The 17,626-nt window shown below is 41.2% G+C and overlaps 1 protein-coding gene across 2 annotated transcripts in view; it reads right to left on the bottom strand.

The window, feature by feature from the left end:
• The window catches only part of DOCK5 (dedicator of cytokinesis 5), a 280,652-nt gene that overhangs the window by 164,448 nt on the left and 98,578 nt on the right, over positions 1–17,626 (bottom strand). For both annotated transcript variants that reach the window (XM_027549946.1, XM_027549947.1), the window contains exons 3-4: positions 8,286–8,326; positions 1,385–1,440 (exon numbers count right to left, since the gene is read on the bottom strand). In XM_027549946.1, coding sequence (XP_027405747.1) covers positions 1,385–1,440; positions 8,286–8,326 — 97 coding nt within the window. The remainder of the gene's footprint in view (positions 1–1,384; positions 1,441–8,285; positions 8,327–17,626) is intronic.

Raw genomic sequence — 17,626 nt, 5'->3', positions numbered from 1 at the left:
AAGATGCCCCATTAGGTTTGGATTTCAGATGGATTAATTTTTAACTCTAAGTATGTCTCAGGAAACACATGGGATATGAATGTAAATAAAAATTACTTTTTACCTGAATTTCAAATTTGACATTCTGCATTTTACCTGGCAACCCTAGTTATTGGGAACATGCCCCAAACTTTGCCTTTCCTCCAATGTGGCCATGGCTAGTGATCCTGGAGGCTGCCCAGGAACAGACCATCAGAAAGATTTTCCAGAGACTTCCTTGTGGTCCAGTGGTTAAGAATCTGTCATTTAAAGCAAGGGGTGTGGGTTCGATCCCTGATCAGGGAACTAAGATTCTACATGTCCCAGAGTGTAACCAAAATTAAAATAAATAAAACTTGCTTCTGCTTTTTTCTTTTTTTTTTTTAATTAAAAAAAAAAAAGGCAGGGGGAAGTTCTCCAGTAGCGGCAGGACACGTGGTTTTGAGTCCTGATTGTGTGTGAATTTGGGCACATTTCCATCTCTCATCTATAAAATGATGGTGTGGAATTTAGGGCTGAAAATGTTCTCTGTGGCTGTGAGCTAGTATGCCTCTGTGACCCACTCCTTTCTAACAGCCCTGGAATTCCTGCTCCAAGCTTTCTTTATTCCCTCCTGATGCTCCTGCCCACTGACTCACCATCAATGAAGTGAATTTTCTCTGCAGAGCACAATCACACATACTAGTTAGTTCATACAATTTTACATCAAGTTCACAACCAGGGACTTCCCTGGTGGTCCAGTGGTTAAGACTCTGGGCTTCCACTCAAACCAGGGGTTGCTGGTTTGATCCCTGTTTGGAGAACTGAGATCCCATATCATATGCCATGCGGTACAGCCAAGAAAGGAAAAAATAAACAAAAAAGTTCAGGGCCAATGTGGGGCCAGATTTGTTTTCTCTGATTTGCAGGGGGAAAGCCCCAGGTGCGCTGACTTGTCCAAGGTACAGAGATAAATAGCACAGGTTGTAGCTTGGTCACCTGTCATCCCCCAAGGTTCCCAAAGAGAAGGTTCTCAGGTCTAATGGCTAAAGAGTACCAAACGTTCATATGTGTGTGCGTGCATGCGTGCACAGACGCACACAGGCATAGTGAGCAGTTGGTACAAGAAGAAGATACAGGCCCTCTATGTTCATTCATTATCTGCCTCCACTGTCCCAGGGAAGGATGCAAGGGAGGAAAAAATACCCAAAGAGAAGGCAGAAGGAATGATATCAGGAAAAAAATCCCATTTCCCTTTCATCCAACAAGTGGAACTGATGACCTGAGACAAATAATGCACAAAATGATACCTTTCAATTTCATAAAACCTATAATGATATTATACCTTTACCTCACCTGTTAGGCATTTTCCTATGTTAGAACTTACCCGCGGTCTTCCACAGTGGCCTCTTTCAAATGGATGTATGTTTCAGGGAAAATACCCTGTGGAGAGAAGAACTTGGGTTATGCGGCCATAAAAATCCCAGTCCAATATTACTCTGAGGAAAACATACTTCAAAGAGACACACATACTCCAATGTTCACAGAAGCACTATTTACAATATAGCCAGGACGTGGAAGCAACCTAGATGTCCATCAACAGATGAATGGATAAAGAAGATGTGGTATACCATGTACAGTGGAATATTACTTAGCCATAAAAAGGAAAAGTTTGGGTCATTTGCAGTGATGTGGGTGGACCTAGTGTCTGTCAAACAGAGTGAAGTTAGTCAGAAAAACAAGCACACATATTAATGCATATACGTGGAATCTAGGAAAATGGTACAGATGAACCTATTTGTGGGGCAGGAATAGAGACGCAGATGGAGCAACATGGTGGGGGGTGGACTGGCAGAGGAGCATTCAGACACATACACTCTCATGTGATATCTAGTGGGAACTACTGTAAAGCACAGGGAACTCAGCTTGGTTCTCTGTGAGGGCCTAGAAGGGTAGGATGGGGAGCAGGGTGGGAGGGAAGTTCAAGAGGGAAGGGATATACGCACACATATAGCTGACTCTTGTTATACAGCAGAAAATAATACAACATTGTAAAACAATTATCCTCCAATTAAGAAAAATATCAAAAACCCCTCAGCTCACAATAAAGAGCACAAACAATGGCAAGTCAAGGAGGGGAGGGGCAAGGGCACCAGGGCAACACCTACAGTTTGCAGTCAAGGTCGTAGGCTGTCAATTACATAGGCTGGCCACCTGAATGAAAGCAGGGCTGAAACACTGAGATAAACACCTTGTAAATGAACAGGCAAACATGCCCAGAGTCAGCTCAGAGCATTTATAGATCCTAAAATGCCTCCAGATTCTACACAACAGGAGGTGCTTCTCTTAAAGGGTTTCAAGTAATTAGTAGATGGAGGGCTATGTACTTAGTGGTCCAGAAAATTATGGTGATTTTCTAGGCCCATTCCTCTCAGCACTTTACTTAAACAAAATGCATGGAATCAATTAGGCTTGGTTATTTTTAGCCTTTTCCAGTCTCAAACTACTCTCCATTCTAAATCCCTAAGAAGCAATTTGATGTCGGTATTAAGACAGTGCCTGTGGGAAAACTATGCCTAAAAAGACCTAAAAGAAACCCTGGAAACTGGTCAGGAGCAATCTGCAAAACCGTAGACTGGATCTCACCCACAGGAAGCAAGCCACGGATGTGAGTTTTCTTAAAACCAAAAGCTCCTGCTGTTCAACTGTATGACGTGCTCATCAATAAGCAGCAACACTGGCATTCAGAAAGGCACCGCTGGTCCCTACTTTACGTACTTTTCAGGCCAGACAAGGAGAGGTACTGGACTAACCAGAAAGTTCATTTGGGTTTTTATGCCATCTTACGGAAAAACCTAAGTGAACTTTTTGGCCAACCTAATAGAAGAAGCTGTTTAACAAGCACCATTGGCTCAACTTGCTTGTAGCCCCGAGCCTGTTAAAACTGCAGCCATGTGGACATGGCATGTCAGGGGTAGCTGACCACAAAGGTGGGAGAGGGGCAGGCCACGCCCTGGGGACCCAGGTCAGAGATGCCGGTGTACTCAGTGATCCTTATTCGTTCAGAGCCAGAAAAACGAGTGCATTTCCACCCGGGTTGGTTGTGCATCTAGTTTCATGTGCTACGTTTATCTGAGCAATTCTCTCCTTTCTCCCTTTTACTCCTCTGCCAATAAAACAGGAAAACAGCATGAAAATTTGAGACTATGCTGCTCCCAGCATTGGTGATGACAAGGTAGATCCTGCCACTGCCTGAGTCAGAAGCAGAATGGCCATCCTTTCCCTCCAGGCAGGAAGAACCAAAAAAACATATAAAGATACCTGCCCCTCCTCACTGTGAGAAAGGAGCAGGCATAGGGTACATGAGTGAGAAAGCATAATCCCAATCTTGTTACTGATAAAGACCCAGAACACACACAGAGACAAGGTAACACCGATCTCTCTCATGACAAGGACAGGATTCAGACTGATTTTGGAAAACTGATCACAGAGTTAAACACTAACAAAAATGCACTGTGTGTGTAATTTCTTTGGGGTTTGATTAATGGGTTTCTGAAGCTCCAGGTCAGTCTTTAGGATGCCGAAGGAACTTTGGGTGTGTCTTCCTTCTGCTGCTGCTGCTGCTAAGTCACTTCAGTCGTGTCCAACTCTGTGTGACCCCAGAGACAGCAGCCCACCAGGCTCCCCCGTCCCTGGGATTCTCCAGGCAAGAACTGATGAAAATGTTTTGTTGATCCCTATCTTTGTGGAGAACCAGACTGCCTGCCCAGTGCTCACCTTGAGGACAGGATGCTGAGTGAAATAAGCCAGACACAAAAGGACAAATACTGCCTGACCTCACTTGTATGAAGGTCCTAGAGTAGTCAGATTCATAGAGACAGAAGAGAACTGGGGTTACAAGGACTGGGAGGAGGGAAGAAGGGGGAGCTTATATTAAATGCTTATAGAGTTTCAGTTTGGGATAATGAAAAAGTTCTAGAGATGGTGATGATGGTTTCACAACAATATAACTATACTTAATACCCCTCAACTGTACATTTTAAAAGAGTTAAGGGACTTCCCTGGAGGTCAGCTGTTAAGACTTCACCTTTCAAGGCGGGGGTGTGAGTTCAATCCCTGGTCAGGGAGCTAAGATGCCACATGCCTTGTGGCCAAAAAATTGAAACATAAAACAGAAGCAATATTGTAACAAATTCAATAAAGACTTTAAGAATGGTCTACATTAAAATAAATAAATAAAAGAATTAAAATACTAATTTTCTGTCAAGTATACTGTTTAACAATAAAGCTGTCCAGAACTCATAAAAAGGTGGTGCACTGAATAACAATGAACCATTCAAAGTAGCAGTTAATCAGGAGCCATATTTGCAGGTTTAAAGGAGATGTGAAACTGTTGGTCCCAAGGAGTATTCTTGCAGAAGATTTTTCAAATCAAGAAGATAAAGGACTGATTAACTTTCATACACCTAAAACCTGATGACTGCTCTCTGAATAACAGGGAGAAATCCAAAACAGAAACATTTGTAACGTAAGTGGCTTATTTTGTAATGGAGCCCTGGGTTGGATCCCTGGGTTGGGAAGATCCCCTGGGGAAAGGAATGGCACCCCACTCCAATATTCTTGCCTGGAGAATCCCATGGACAGAGGAGCCTGGCGGGCTACAGTCCATGGGGTCGCAAAGAGTCAGATATGACTGAGCGACTAACACTAACGCAGGCAGCAATCATAGCAGGTAATTTGTACTGTGCATGCAGACATGATGATTTTCATATTAAGAGTTATCTATTTTGTTGCATTTCCACTGTTACTTGTAGGCATCGTCGTTCCATGGTAGCATTTGTCCACTTGCAGCCATTTAATTGGTCTTGTAAATCTGAGACTATAGGCTTACTTTTTTTTAAATTTGTTTAGTGATTTATTTTAGCTGCATTTGGTCTGGGTTGCAGCATTCAGGATCTTTTGTTGCAGCACAGGGGTTTAGAAGCCCCACGGCATGTGGGACCTTAGTTTCCTGACCAGGGATGGAACCTGTGTCCCCTGCATTGGGAGGAGAAGTCTTAACCACTCGACCACCAGGGAAGTCCCTGTAGGCATTTTCCTATGCCATTCTGACACACAGAAAGCCAGAATAAACCTAGGTAATATGTTTCTGATTTCCAGCCTCTCTCCATTTTGTTTTTGCTTTCTCAGGGCAACCTATCCACTCGAGTTTAAAAAAAAAAAAAAGAAGAAGAAGAACAACTAATGATTTTGTAGATATTACCCTTATCCTTACTTCCCCAATCCTGCCAGGATCAATAACCAGTTTCTGCAAATCTCTTGGCTTCTTCCATTTGCAAAACCACTAGCTTGTTTTATCACCATTCTAACCGATTAAGTCTGCTTGTAAATAACACCAGAAATTTCCACTGAAACAATAGGCTTTTCAAATAGCTCTTCCCCTAAAGACTGACAAACAAGGAGGCAGCATTAGGACAGCATTTCAACTAGGCTGATTGCTTCATGAAGGGGTGTCAAAGTTGAGCATAATTCATAACAGCTGACTGAATTCTCTGTTTTGCTTAGATCTACCAGAAAGATATTTCAACTTATAAGTCAACAAGTAAATGCATGGCCTTTGTCTTATTATTTCGCTGAAGTACAAAGTTTAATTATCGAGAACCGAGAAAAGCTCTTACTGAAATAATTCTTCTCAAGAGTGAGACTGGAAGCTTAAACGGGTTTTAAGAATATGAATACAAAAAATTTAAAAACACGAGACTTTGTCATTTAGATCCTAGTGAAGCACTCCAACTTTCCAAAGCAGACAACAGATGGATTCTGGTGTATTAGGACATCATAAGATGCCTCAGAGATGCTCCAAAGAGTCTTACAGACTGCAGACAAAGAAAGGGAAAACTGTGGTCTGGGACCTTGTTTCAACAGAATTCACCTGCATCAGTTAAAAATATAAAATTCTGTTTGGTCTTAAAAGTTCATATGATCTTATCCGAGAGTGGCTTTTTATGTTTTAAAATTACTTAAAAAAAAAGGATTGGTGATTAAGTGACTTAAGTATTGCTGCTCTTGAAATTTAGAACTTCAAAATTATTCACTTTAATCCTGCTTTGAAAAATAACTCATGTTAATGCTCAGTCATGTCCAACTTTTTGTGACCCCACGGACTGTAACCCACCAGGCTCCACTGTTCATGAGATTCTCCAGGCAAGAATACTGGAGTGGGTTGCCAGACCCTCCTCCAGGGGATCTTGCTGACCCAGGGATTGAACCCGAGTCTCCTGCACCTCCTGCATTGGCAGGTTGATTCTTTATCACTGAGCCACTGGGAAGCCTGAAAAATAACTACCACTTCCATAACTGTAAGTAAAATAAACATGGATAGGGTTCAACCAAAACCAAGAAGCAGAAGTGGCTGTAAACTAGGTTCCCTTGTTAACAAGCGTACTAGAGGAAAGGCTTTTGCTCTAGTCCTAACATGCTCTCATTCACACCAGAACATCTGCTGTCCTGGGTTCTTATATGAAGGCCCAGGGAAACTAAAGTCAGCAAGAGTTTACTCCTTTAATCAAATAATTTATCATTATTTTCACTACATTTAAGTAGAAAATGAAGAGTCAGAGGCACAAGCATCTAACTGTGGGTATAAAAACTCAGCATCAGGATTTTAGGGAGGGATAAAAGGACTAAAACCGTGGGAGTGGATAACCACATTAAAAGCAAACATTCCTTTATTTTGGTCGATTATTAAATTGTCAGAGTTAATAAACTGTGTGTGCGTACATACACATGTGCGAATACTGACTGCTGTTTGAGCATCAACAATGTAGAAAGCTTAACTAGGACCGTCATGGTTTTAAACAGCCTATACCTTCTAGAAAGGTGTTTTTCCGGGCCCACACCTTTTTTTAATTAATTTTTATTGGAGCTTCATTGCTTTACAATGGTGTGTTAGTTTCTGATGTACAGCAGAGTGAACCAGCGATATGTTTACACATATCCCCTCTTTTATGGATTTCCTTACCGTTCTGGCTACTACAGAGCACTGAGTAGAGTTCCCTGTGCTCTCCAGTAGGTTCTCATTCGTTATCTATTTTACATGTAGCAGTGTGTGTATGCCAGTCCCAATCTCCCCACCCACAGCCTTTCTGAGACTTCTGTGCTAGCTTCTTTTTTGTCTTGTGCTGTATTTGGCAAGTAAAACCTGTGGGTTTGTGTTTTCTCTTTCTACTGAGTTCTTGATCAGTTCTGAAATGTTCCTCTCGCCCCTCCTCATTCACCCTTTTGGATGGGAACTAACTGTGAAATAGCACGGCCCCATCAACACTGTTCTTTTCAAAAGAAAGTGCTGACAGGCTATGCAGTGCCAGTCTGCAGTGTCACAGAAAAAGTGCTGACCTGACCTGAAATAAACCGAGAGGGTATTAACCTAACTCACAGGTTTTCTTTAGCTTGACTATTAGCAGCTTTGGCACTGGGGAAAGGAACCCATGAGCGTCAGTGTTTTTCAAATTCTTTGCCCATGATGGGACAGCAACCCAGCATGACTATCATAAAACATAACTAAAAATACACAAAATACTGTAAAATATACACCTAACACAAAAGTTTCCTGAAACATCACTTACCATGGCATTCCATTTTCTATTTTTCAGTTTGAGTTGTAAAAAGATGTAGGTTCTAACCCACTCTGTTGATTTCGTGTGAGTTTCACAGTTGGAAAACTAGGACTCTGAGGACTTTTCTGGTGGTCCAGTGGTTAAGACTCTGCACTCCCAATGCAAGAGGCACAGAGTCGACCCCTGGTCAGGGAACTAAGATCCCACATGCCAATGGTGTGGCCCCCGCTAATAAAAACTTACTATTCTGATTTTCCATTTTATAAAAAAGGAAAGAGTCACATGGAAATGGGGAGACCCTGTGCTTCTGGGATATCAGCACTGGAACTAAAGGATAAACAGAGACGTCCCCCCTCCTCTGATACAGAGCAACATCCGTAGATGACCACATCGCTCAGGTCAAGCAATCAGAAAGCCTGCAGAGGCCCTACCTGGGGTGTCAAATTCATCTCCAGCTTTTATCCTTGAGTTGGCTGGTGGGAAATACAGCCATGGGACTTGGACTCTTTTACGTGAACAGTGAGGTCAGACACTTTGCTTTTGAATCTACAGAACAGCCATCAAAGAGAAAGCAAACTGGGCCCACAGACAGCAGATAATGGGATCAGATAAGACAACACAAGACTGGCAAACAGTAGATTTCCAAGGAGAACACTGAACCATAAGCCATACCTTTTTGGATTTATTTTGGAGGGTGTATCCTCTGTACCAACCTGTCAGGGTAGAAGAGAAGACAGAATTGAGTACGTTACCTGGGACAACACACAGACATTAGCAACATACATCCTCATAACCTGGGTATCCTGCATTGCAGGCAGATTCTTTACCGTCTGAGCCACCAGCAAAGCCCATGGTTTGGATGTGGAGATGGAATCCAGGAGACCTCTAGCAGACAACATGAACGTTTTCATTTATTATACAGTAAAAATCTAGATTTATTTCAGAGCTGCACTGTCTTGATAATTAAAGGATTTAAAATTCACTTAGAACCACGCTTCATCACTTCTCCTTTGGAGAAAAGACCAAATAAATAAATAACAAGATGGAAGACAGCTCAGTCTCTTAACACCTTAATCCCTTTCAGTCATTCAAAAAATGCTTTTGCATGAATGAACATGAACTTTCATCCATTTATATACATTCTGTGAGCTACCTTACACTACTAAAATAGATATTTTAAAGTAATTTATATATATTCTCTCCTTCTTGCTTTCTCTCCCACTCCCACGCCCCTCTCTCCCAGGATAAGAACCAATATTCTGGAACAATTTTAAATCAGAGTAGCAAACCTTATGTGTATATATATGTGTATATATATATATCAAACCTTATATATATTTATACCTAAAAACAAACTGAAACAAATAAAACAACATTTTAAACAATTCTTGGCAATGCTGCAATACTCCTCTACATAAAAAGATTTTATATGTTTGCTTAACAAGGCTTTAAGTAAAGTCTTTAACTTTCTTTTAAAAATTCCAATCAGTACACATATTCCTATGGATGTTTTCCCACCCTCTATCTTATAAAGGGAGTATATAATTTAATCTATCCATAAATAGATACTGGATAATGAATATTTACTGAATACCTAATACAGGTAATTCACTGAAATAATTTTGCTCATTCCCTATAACCATGAGGCATCAGGGTGGTTATCCTAAGTAAACCTTGTCAGCAGGCCAGATGCATAAAGGAGCCATAAACACACAGTGAGCACATGCAAGCTATAATGGAAACTTCAAGCATACTGTTTCTGGACAAAATTATAATTGGAAAACACACATGCACTCCAATGTTCACAGCAGCACTACTTACAATAGCCAAGACACGGAAACAACCTAAATCTCCATTGACAAATGAATGGATGAGGAAAATGTGGTTCATACACAGAACAGAATACTACTCAGCCATAAAGCAGCAATGGATGGACCTAGAGATTATCAAACTATGTGAAGTCAGAAACAGCATAGGATATTATGCCATGGACTGCTATCTTTAATTAGGAGTGGTGCTCCCTGTTCAGATATTTTTTTGTCAATCATGGGCTTTGATGCAAATCTATAACCAGTCCACAGCATAATACCCTATTCTAACCAGTTAAAAATAGGAAAATCCTTAACACTTTTGAATGCTGACAGTTTAAAATTTGAGAAAAAATTAATAACTCTACGCTTCAAGAAGGTACATTCAGCTCCCTAATATATCCAAAATAGTCTGTGTCCAGTGTTGGATGATTTTATATAGAACAAATTATAGAAGAGTTCTATTAGCAGATGCATGAAATTAAAAAAAAATTTTTTTAAGTGTAGTTGGTTTATAACGTGTTAACTTCTGGTGTACAATAAAGTGATGTAGTTATGTATACATTTATATATGTATATGTGTGTTTCTTTCCATGAATGCAGAGTTCCAAAGAATAGTAAGAAGAGATAAGAAAGCCTTCTTCAGCAATCAATGCAAAGAAATAGAGGAAAACAACAGAATGGGAAAGACTAGAGATCTCTTCAAGAAAATTAGAGATACCAAGGGAACATTTCATGCAAAGATGGGCTTGATAAAGGACAGAAATGGTATGGACCTAACAGAAGCAGATGATATTAAGAAGAGATGGCAAGAATACACAGAAGAACTGTACAAAAAAGATCTTCACGACCCAGATAATCACGATGGGGTGATCACTGACCTAGAGCCAGACATCCTGGAATGTGAAGTCCAGTGGGCCTTAGAAAGCATCACCACGAACATAGCTAGTGGAAGTGATGGAATGCCAGTTGAGCTATTCCAAATCCTGAAAGATGATGCTGTGAAAGTGCTGCACTCAATATGCCAGCAAATTTGGAAAACTCAGCAGTGGCCACAGGACAGGAAAAGGTCAGTTATCATTCCAATCCCAAAGAAAGGCAATGCCAAAGAATGCTCAAACTACCGCACAATTGCACTCATCTCACACGCTAGTAAAGTAATGCTCAAAATTCTCCAAGCCAGGCTTCAGCAATATGTGAACCGTGAACTTCCTGATGTTCAAGCTGGTTTTAGAAAAGGCAGAGGAACCAGAGATCAAATTGCCAACATCCACTGGATCATGGAAAAAGCAAGAGAGGTCCAGAAAAGCATCTATTTCTGCTTTATTGACTATGCCAAAGCCTTTGACTGTGTGGATCACAATAAACTGTGGAAAATGCTGAAAGAGATGGGAATACCAGACCACCTGATCTGCCTCTTGAGAAATCTGTATGCAGGTCAGGAAGCAACAGTTAGAACTGGACATGGAACAACAGACTGGTTCCAAATAGAAAAAGGAGTTCGTCAAGGCTGTATATTGTCACCCTGTTTATTTAACTTATATGCAGAGTACATCATGAGAAACGCTGACTGGAAGAAACACAAGCTGGAATCAAGATTGCCGGGAGAAATATCAATAACCTCAGATATGCAGATGACACCACCCTTATGGCAGAAAGTGAAGAGGAACTCAAAAGCCTCTTGATGGAAGTGAAAGTGGAGAGTGAAAAAGTTGGCTTAAAGCTCAACATTCAGAAAAGGAAGATCATGGCATCTGGCCCCATCACTTCATGGGAAATAGATGGGGAAACAGTGTCAGACTTTATTTTTCTGGGCTCCAAAATCACTGCAGATGGTGACTGCAGCCATGAAATTAAAAGACGCTTACTCCTTGGAAGGAGAGTTATGACCAACCTAGATAGCATATTCAAAAGCAGAGACATTACTTTGCCAACAAAGGTTCGTCTAGTCAAGGCTATGGTTTTTCCTGTGGTCATGTATGGATGTGAGAGTTGGACTGTGAAGAAGGCTGAGCGCCGAAGAATTGATGCTTTTGAACTGTGGTGTTGGAGAAGACTCTTGAGAGTCCCTTGGACTGCAAGGAGATCCAACCAGTTCATTCTGAAGGAGATCAGCCCTGGGATTTCTTTGGAAGGAATGATGCTAAAGCTGAAACTCCAGTACTTTGGCCACCTCATGTGAAGAGTTGACTCATTGGAAAAGACTCTGATGCTGGGAGGGATTGGGGGCAAGAGGAGAAGGGGACGAGAGAGGATGAGATGGCTGGATGGCATCACCAAGTCTATAGACATGAGTCTGAGTGAACTCCGGGAGTTGGTGATGGACAGGGAGGCCTGGCGTGCTGCAGTTCATGGGGTCGCAAAGAGTCGGACATGACTGAGCGACTGATCTGATCTGATCTGATGTGTGTTCCTTTCCATTATAGTTTATTATAGGATATTGACTATACTTACAATAGCCAAGACATGGAAACAAGACTTGAGTCTCTTCCAAGCAGTTTTCATCTCTTTATGTCCTATAAACCCAAGATGTTTTACCACAGACTGGGTTCACTTTCGGAGGGGAACTTACCAAAACTTTTGTAAACAGTGTTTTTGTACAGCTATCCATCGTAGAATTATGCTTCTGAAGCCTGTCATTTTTGAAAACTTTTTTTTGTTCTTTTAAACCTAAGTCTTCTCTAGGAAATGGCAACCTACTCTAGTATTCTTGCCTGAAAAATCCCAGGGACAGAAGAGCCTGGCAGGCTATAGTCCATGCAATCGCAAAGAGTCGGATACAACTTAGTGACTTAACACCACCAACAAAGTCTTCTCTACAACTGTGGTATGTGTACAACTCCCTCTAAAGGCTCAAGTTCACCATGCTGAATTCTACAAAGTGAACGCTCACATTCCATGGCGTTGGGTACTGGCAGAACACTGTTTCTGGAGTTTTCATCATATATGCTGAGGATTTTATAAATTCGGCTGCTTATAAATCCAAGAGATATGGTAATAGTCCAAGAGTACATTTGCTCATTTGCACGTCACAAACCACAGTGGTGACACAAGCAAGAACATGAATTTCCAATTAATGCCAACACCTAAAGCAAGATAATTACAGCTAAATACAGTATGCTACTGGCCTATTGAAAGTGTTATCAACAAGAGCCATAATCAATGAGTCGTGTGAACCCACTGGAATCTCAGTTGCTGTCTTAAATTAAAAAATGAAGGGAATGGTGGAGAGATGGTAAGTCCAGAGGATTAGGTGAAATGACAATCTCAAAAAGTAAGCTTCTGGCAACCATGGGGAACTTCAAAAGTGATTCTATGCAGGGACTTCCTTGGCAGTACAGTGGTTAGGACTCCACGCTTTCACTGAAGAGGCCTGGGTTCAATCCCTGATCGGGGAACTAAGATCCTACAAGCCACAGTGCGGCCAAAAAAAAAAAAGTGATTCTATGCAAAAGGTTGATCTGTTTGGGAAAAGAGTCATTTCTATTTTCCTGGGGCTGACCCAATCCAGAATAAAACTGTCCCCTCCAATTTACAAATATCAGAGAGTCCCTAATTCCATTGTCAAAGTCACTTACTTAAGCTGGTTTCTCAGATAATTTCCATCAGCCAAGATTCCATCATCACCTGCTCCATTTTGCCTCACCTGTCCAAATGCATCTCTGGCCACTGCCCACTTTCTGGCTCCCACAGGACATGTCCCTTACTCAGCTCTTCACCCACTCTACATACAACCATTCAATAAATATTTATTAAGCACTAGTTTAGATACCATGGTGGAGTGGAGAACAAGAGTTATTACAAAGATTACACTCTAATATAAAATATGATATATATGATGATCTCAGAGGATGACAGAGCTGGGTAAAAGCACTCAAGGAGAGCACATGGCAGAAAATAATTAGCAACATGGGACATGATAAAACAAAATGAACTACAGCTATACACAACATCATGGGTGAACCTAAAAAGCATTATGCAGAATGAAAGAAACTAAATGAAACAGATATGCATAGTTCCATTTACATAAAGCTGAAGGGCAGAAAGACTAATCAGTCCATGGTGACCTAAATTAGCAGAGTTTTGGTTTTTTTTTTGAAAGTGGGAATTGCACAGAGGAAGGTGACGGAACTTTCTGGAGCACAGGGAGGGCTCTGTATCTTGACTGGAGCATTAGGCACATGTTGTGCACTCAATTTGTTTAAATTCCTTGCATTGTACCTAAGATGAGTGTATTTCACTGTATATACATTTCACTGCAATTTCTAAAAAACATTAAAAAATGTAAACTTATCAAAGGAACAAAAAGCTACGAACAAAGCTAGTGGAGGTGAAGAATTCCAGTTGAGCTATTTCAAATCCTGAAAGATGATGCTGTCAAAGTGCTGCACTCAACATGCCAGCAAATTTGGAAAACTCAGCAGTGGCCACAGGACTGGAAAAGGTCAGTTTTCATTCCAATCCCAAAGAAAGGCAATGCCAAAGAATGTCCAAACTACTGCACAATTGCATTCATCTCACACACTAGCAAAGTAATGCTCAAAATTCTCCAAGCCAGGCTTCAACAGTACGTGAACCGTGAACTTCCAGATGTTCAAATTGGATTTAGAAAAGGCAGAGGAACCAGAGATCAAATTACCAACATCCGTTGGATCATTGAAAAAGGAAGAGAGTTCCAGAAAAACATCTACTTCTGCTTTATTGACTAAGGCTAAGCCTTTGACTGTGTGGATCACAACAAACTCTGGAAAATTCTTCAAGAGATGGGAATACCAGACCACCTTACCTGCCTCCTGAGAAATCTGTATGCAGGTCAAGAAGCAACAGTTAGAAACGGACATGGAACAACAGACTGGTTCCAAATTGGGAAAGCAGTATGTCAAGGCTGTATATTGTCACCCTGCTTATTTAACTTCTATGCAGAGAATATCATGAGAAATGCTGGGCTGGATGAAGCACAAACTGGAATCAAGATTGCCAGGAGAAATATCAATAACCTCAGATATGCAGATGACACCACCCTTTTGGCAGAAAGCAAAGAAGAACTAGAGCCTCTTGATGAAAGTAAAAGAGGAGAGTGAAAAAGTTGGCTTAAAACTCAACATTCAGAAAACTAAGATCATGGCATCCGGTCCTGTCACTTCATGGCAAACAGATGGGGAAACAGTGACAGACTTTATTTTTCTGGGCTCCAAAATCACTGCAAATAGTGATTGCACCCATGAAATTAAAAGATGTTTGCTCCTTGGAAGAAAAGCTATGACCAACCTAGACAGCATATTAAAAAGCAGAGACATTACTTTGCCGACATAGGTCCGTCTAGTCAAAGCTATGGCTTTCCAGTAGTCATGTATGGATGTGAGAGTTGGACTATAAAGAAAGCTAAGCACTGAAGAATTGAAACTTTTGAACTGTAGTGTTGCAGAAGACTCTTGAGATCATGTTGATGTATGGCAAAACCAATAGAATATTGTAAAGTAATTAGCCTCCAATTAAAATAAATACATTTATATTAAAAAAAAAAAAGACCCTTGAGAGTCCCTTGAACTGCAAGGAGATCCAACCAGTCAATCCTAAAGGAAATCAGTGCTGAATACACATTGGAAGGACTGATACTGAATCTGAAACTCCAATACTTTAGCAACCTGATGCAAAGATCTGACTCCTTGGAAAAGACCCTGATGCTGGGAAAGATTGAAGGCAGGAGGAAAAGGGGATGACAGAGGATGAGATGGTTGGATGGCATCACCAACTCGATGGACATGAGTTTGAGCAAGCTCCAGGAGCTGGTGATGGACAGGGAAGCCTGTCGTGCTGCAGTCCATGGGGTTGCAGAGAGTCGAACATGACTGAGCAACTGAACTTAACTAATCAAAGGAACATTACAAAGTATCCACCTCAAAGTGACATAGAATTCAACAATAAAGGCATTGCTCAAGTATTACTGAATATTTTTGTTGGAAAGTACCTTGAAACCAGTTTCAGCCACGTGTGAAAAATCAGAATTTTTACTCCAATTTCTCGATTGTTTTTACTTTGTATTGTGTCTCTCCAATGACATTGTTCTTCTTTCTTGTTTGGGGCTCCAAAACTGATTCTGAACAAGTATTGCTATTTCCAAAAATTCAATCCCAGTCTGGAGATTCATTTACTCATTCAACAAAAAGATGCTTAGGAGAGCAAGACCTATAACATCCTTGTCATACTTGGTCTCATTTTTTAATGGGAAGAGAAAAACAAACGTGAACACACAGGGATATGAAAAAAGTCATTTCATTAAGGGCTAAAAGTTATTAGGGAAAGAGTGACAATGCACCCTCACATTCACTGCCGCACTACTCAGAACAGCCAAGACACAGAAGCAACCTAAGTGTCTATCAACAAAAGAGTGGATAAAGATGATGTGGTTTATATACACAGTGGAATATTACTCAGCCATAATAAAGAATGAAATAAAGCCACTTGTAGCAACATGGGCAGACCCAGAGATCATACTAAGTGAAGTAAGTCAGAGAAAGATAAATATATGACATTACTTAAAAATGGTATTAGTCGATCAACTGCGTCTGACTCTTTGCAACACCACAGACTGTAGCCTGCCAGGCTCCTCTGCCCACAGGATTCTCCAGGCAAGAATACTGGAGTGGGGAGCCATTCCCTTCTCCAGGGGATCTTCCTGACCCAGGGATCAAACCTGGGTCTCCAGCACTGCGGGTAGATTCTTTATGGTCTGAGTCACCAGGAAATCCCAAATATACATGTGGAGTCTGACAAAGGATGCAAATGAACTTATTTACAAAAACAGAAACACTCACAAATTTATGTTTACCAAAGGGGAAAGGTAGGAAGGAGGGATAAATCAGTAGGAGTTAGGGATTAACATTACACACTACTACACGTAAAATAGATAACAAACAAGGACCTACTGTCTAGCACAGGGGACTATATTCAATATTTTATAATAACCTAAAGATGGAAAAGAATGTGAAAAACAAATATACATGTATATGTTTTTTTAACTGAATTACTGCTGTACACTTGAAGCTAACACAACACTGTAAATCAACTATACTTCAATTTAAACAAAAAAAAATGACAAGTGGAGATGGGTTACTTCAGCATGCGTGGACAGAAAGTTCTCTCTGCTGAGGATTCACATTGCTAATGTGGTCATTCATTTATTATACATAAAACACTTATTCAACCCTAGCATGCCAGACACCGTCTTCAAGGAGGAAGGAAACAGACTGTAAACAAATAATGAAATACAAAAGGGCCTTTAATGGTAATGCTTGAAGACACTTGGCACACAAAGGCAGGGTTATGAATATGCTGAAGGCATTTACTGACTCGGAAGATTTTTTTTGAACCATAAAACCATCATTTACATGTGTAAGGCATGAAGCATTCTGTAAAATCTCTCATTTTGCAGCCCCAGAATAAATCTGTTTCCTCTCTGCTCCATCAGTAAATTATTCTTATTGTGGTAAAATATACATAACATGAATTTTAACACTTTAACTATTTGAAAGTACACAGTTCATTGGCATTAAGTACATTTGCACTGTTGTACAATCATAATTTTTGACCTTCCCAGGAATTAAAGGCAAGAAAGAGATAGGGAACCATGGTTTCTATGCACCTTCTCTGGGCAGTGTAGCCAGCCAGGCTCCTCTGTCTGTGGGATTCTCCAGGTAAGAATTCTGGAGTGGGTTGCCATTCCCTTCTCTAGGGGATCTTCCCAACCCAGGGATCAAACCCATGTCTCCCGCATTGCAGGCAGATTCTTTTCTGCTGAGCCACCAGGGAAGCCCAAAGCCTGGCTGGTCAGGAGTGGGATTCGGAACCACACCTTCAGAGGACTCTGGAACCTGAAGGCAGGTCTGTGCCTTACACAGCTAGGCCGTCCTGATGGAGGAAGAGCCAGGGCTAAATCGTGTTGGTTTTTATATGTGTCACCGGCCTGGTAGCTCGCTGGCTGAAGCAGAGTTAATTAGGCCAAGGTCGAAGGTTCCATTCCCTGCGGGCCAGGTGAGCCTGTCAGGTTTCCATGGCCACAGCCTATTCTCCCATTCCCAGTGAGTGTCCCTCAGGACAAGCCTGAGGTCCCTTCCTAGAGGGAAGCTGGGAAGGGGGGCAAACCTCTACTGGACTTCATTGCTACATCTTTGTCTGAAGGCAGCACAGAGCCACTGGGGTTCAGGA

This window comes from Bos indicus x Bos taurus, chromosome 8, assembly GCF_003369695.1.
Source record: "Bos indicus x Bos taurus breed Angus x Brahman F1 hybrid chromosome 8, Bos_hybrid_MaternalHap_v2.0, whole genome shotgun sequence".
Lineage (NCBI taxonomy): Eukaryota > Metazoa > Chordata > Mammalia > Artiodactyla > Bovidae > Bos > Bos indicus x Bos taurus.
Note: the sequence above shows the minus strand (reverse complement) of the source record. Positions and strands in the feature narration are given on the sequence as shown.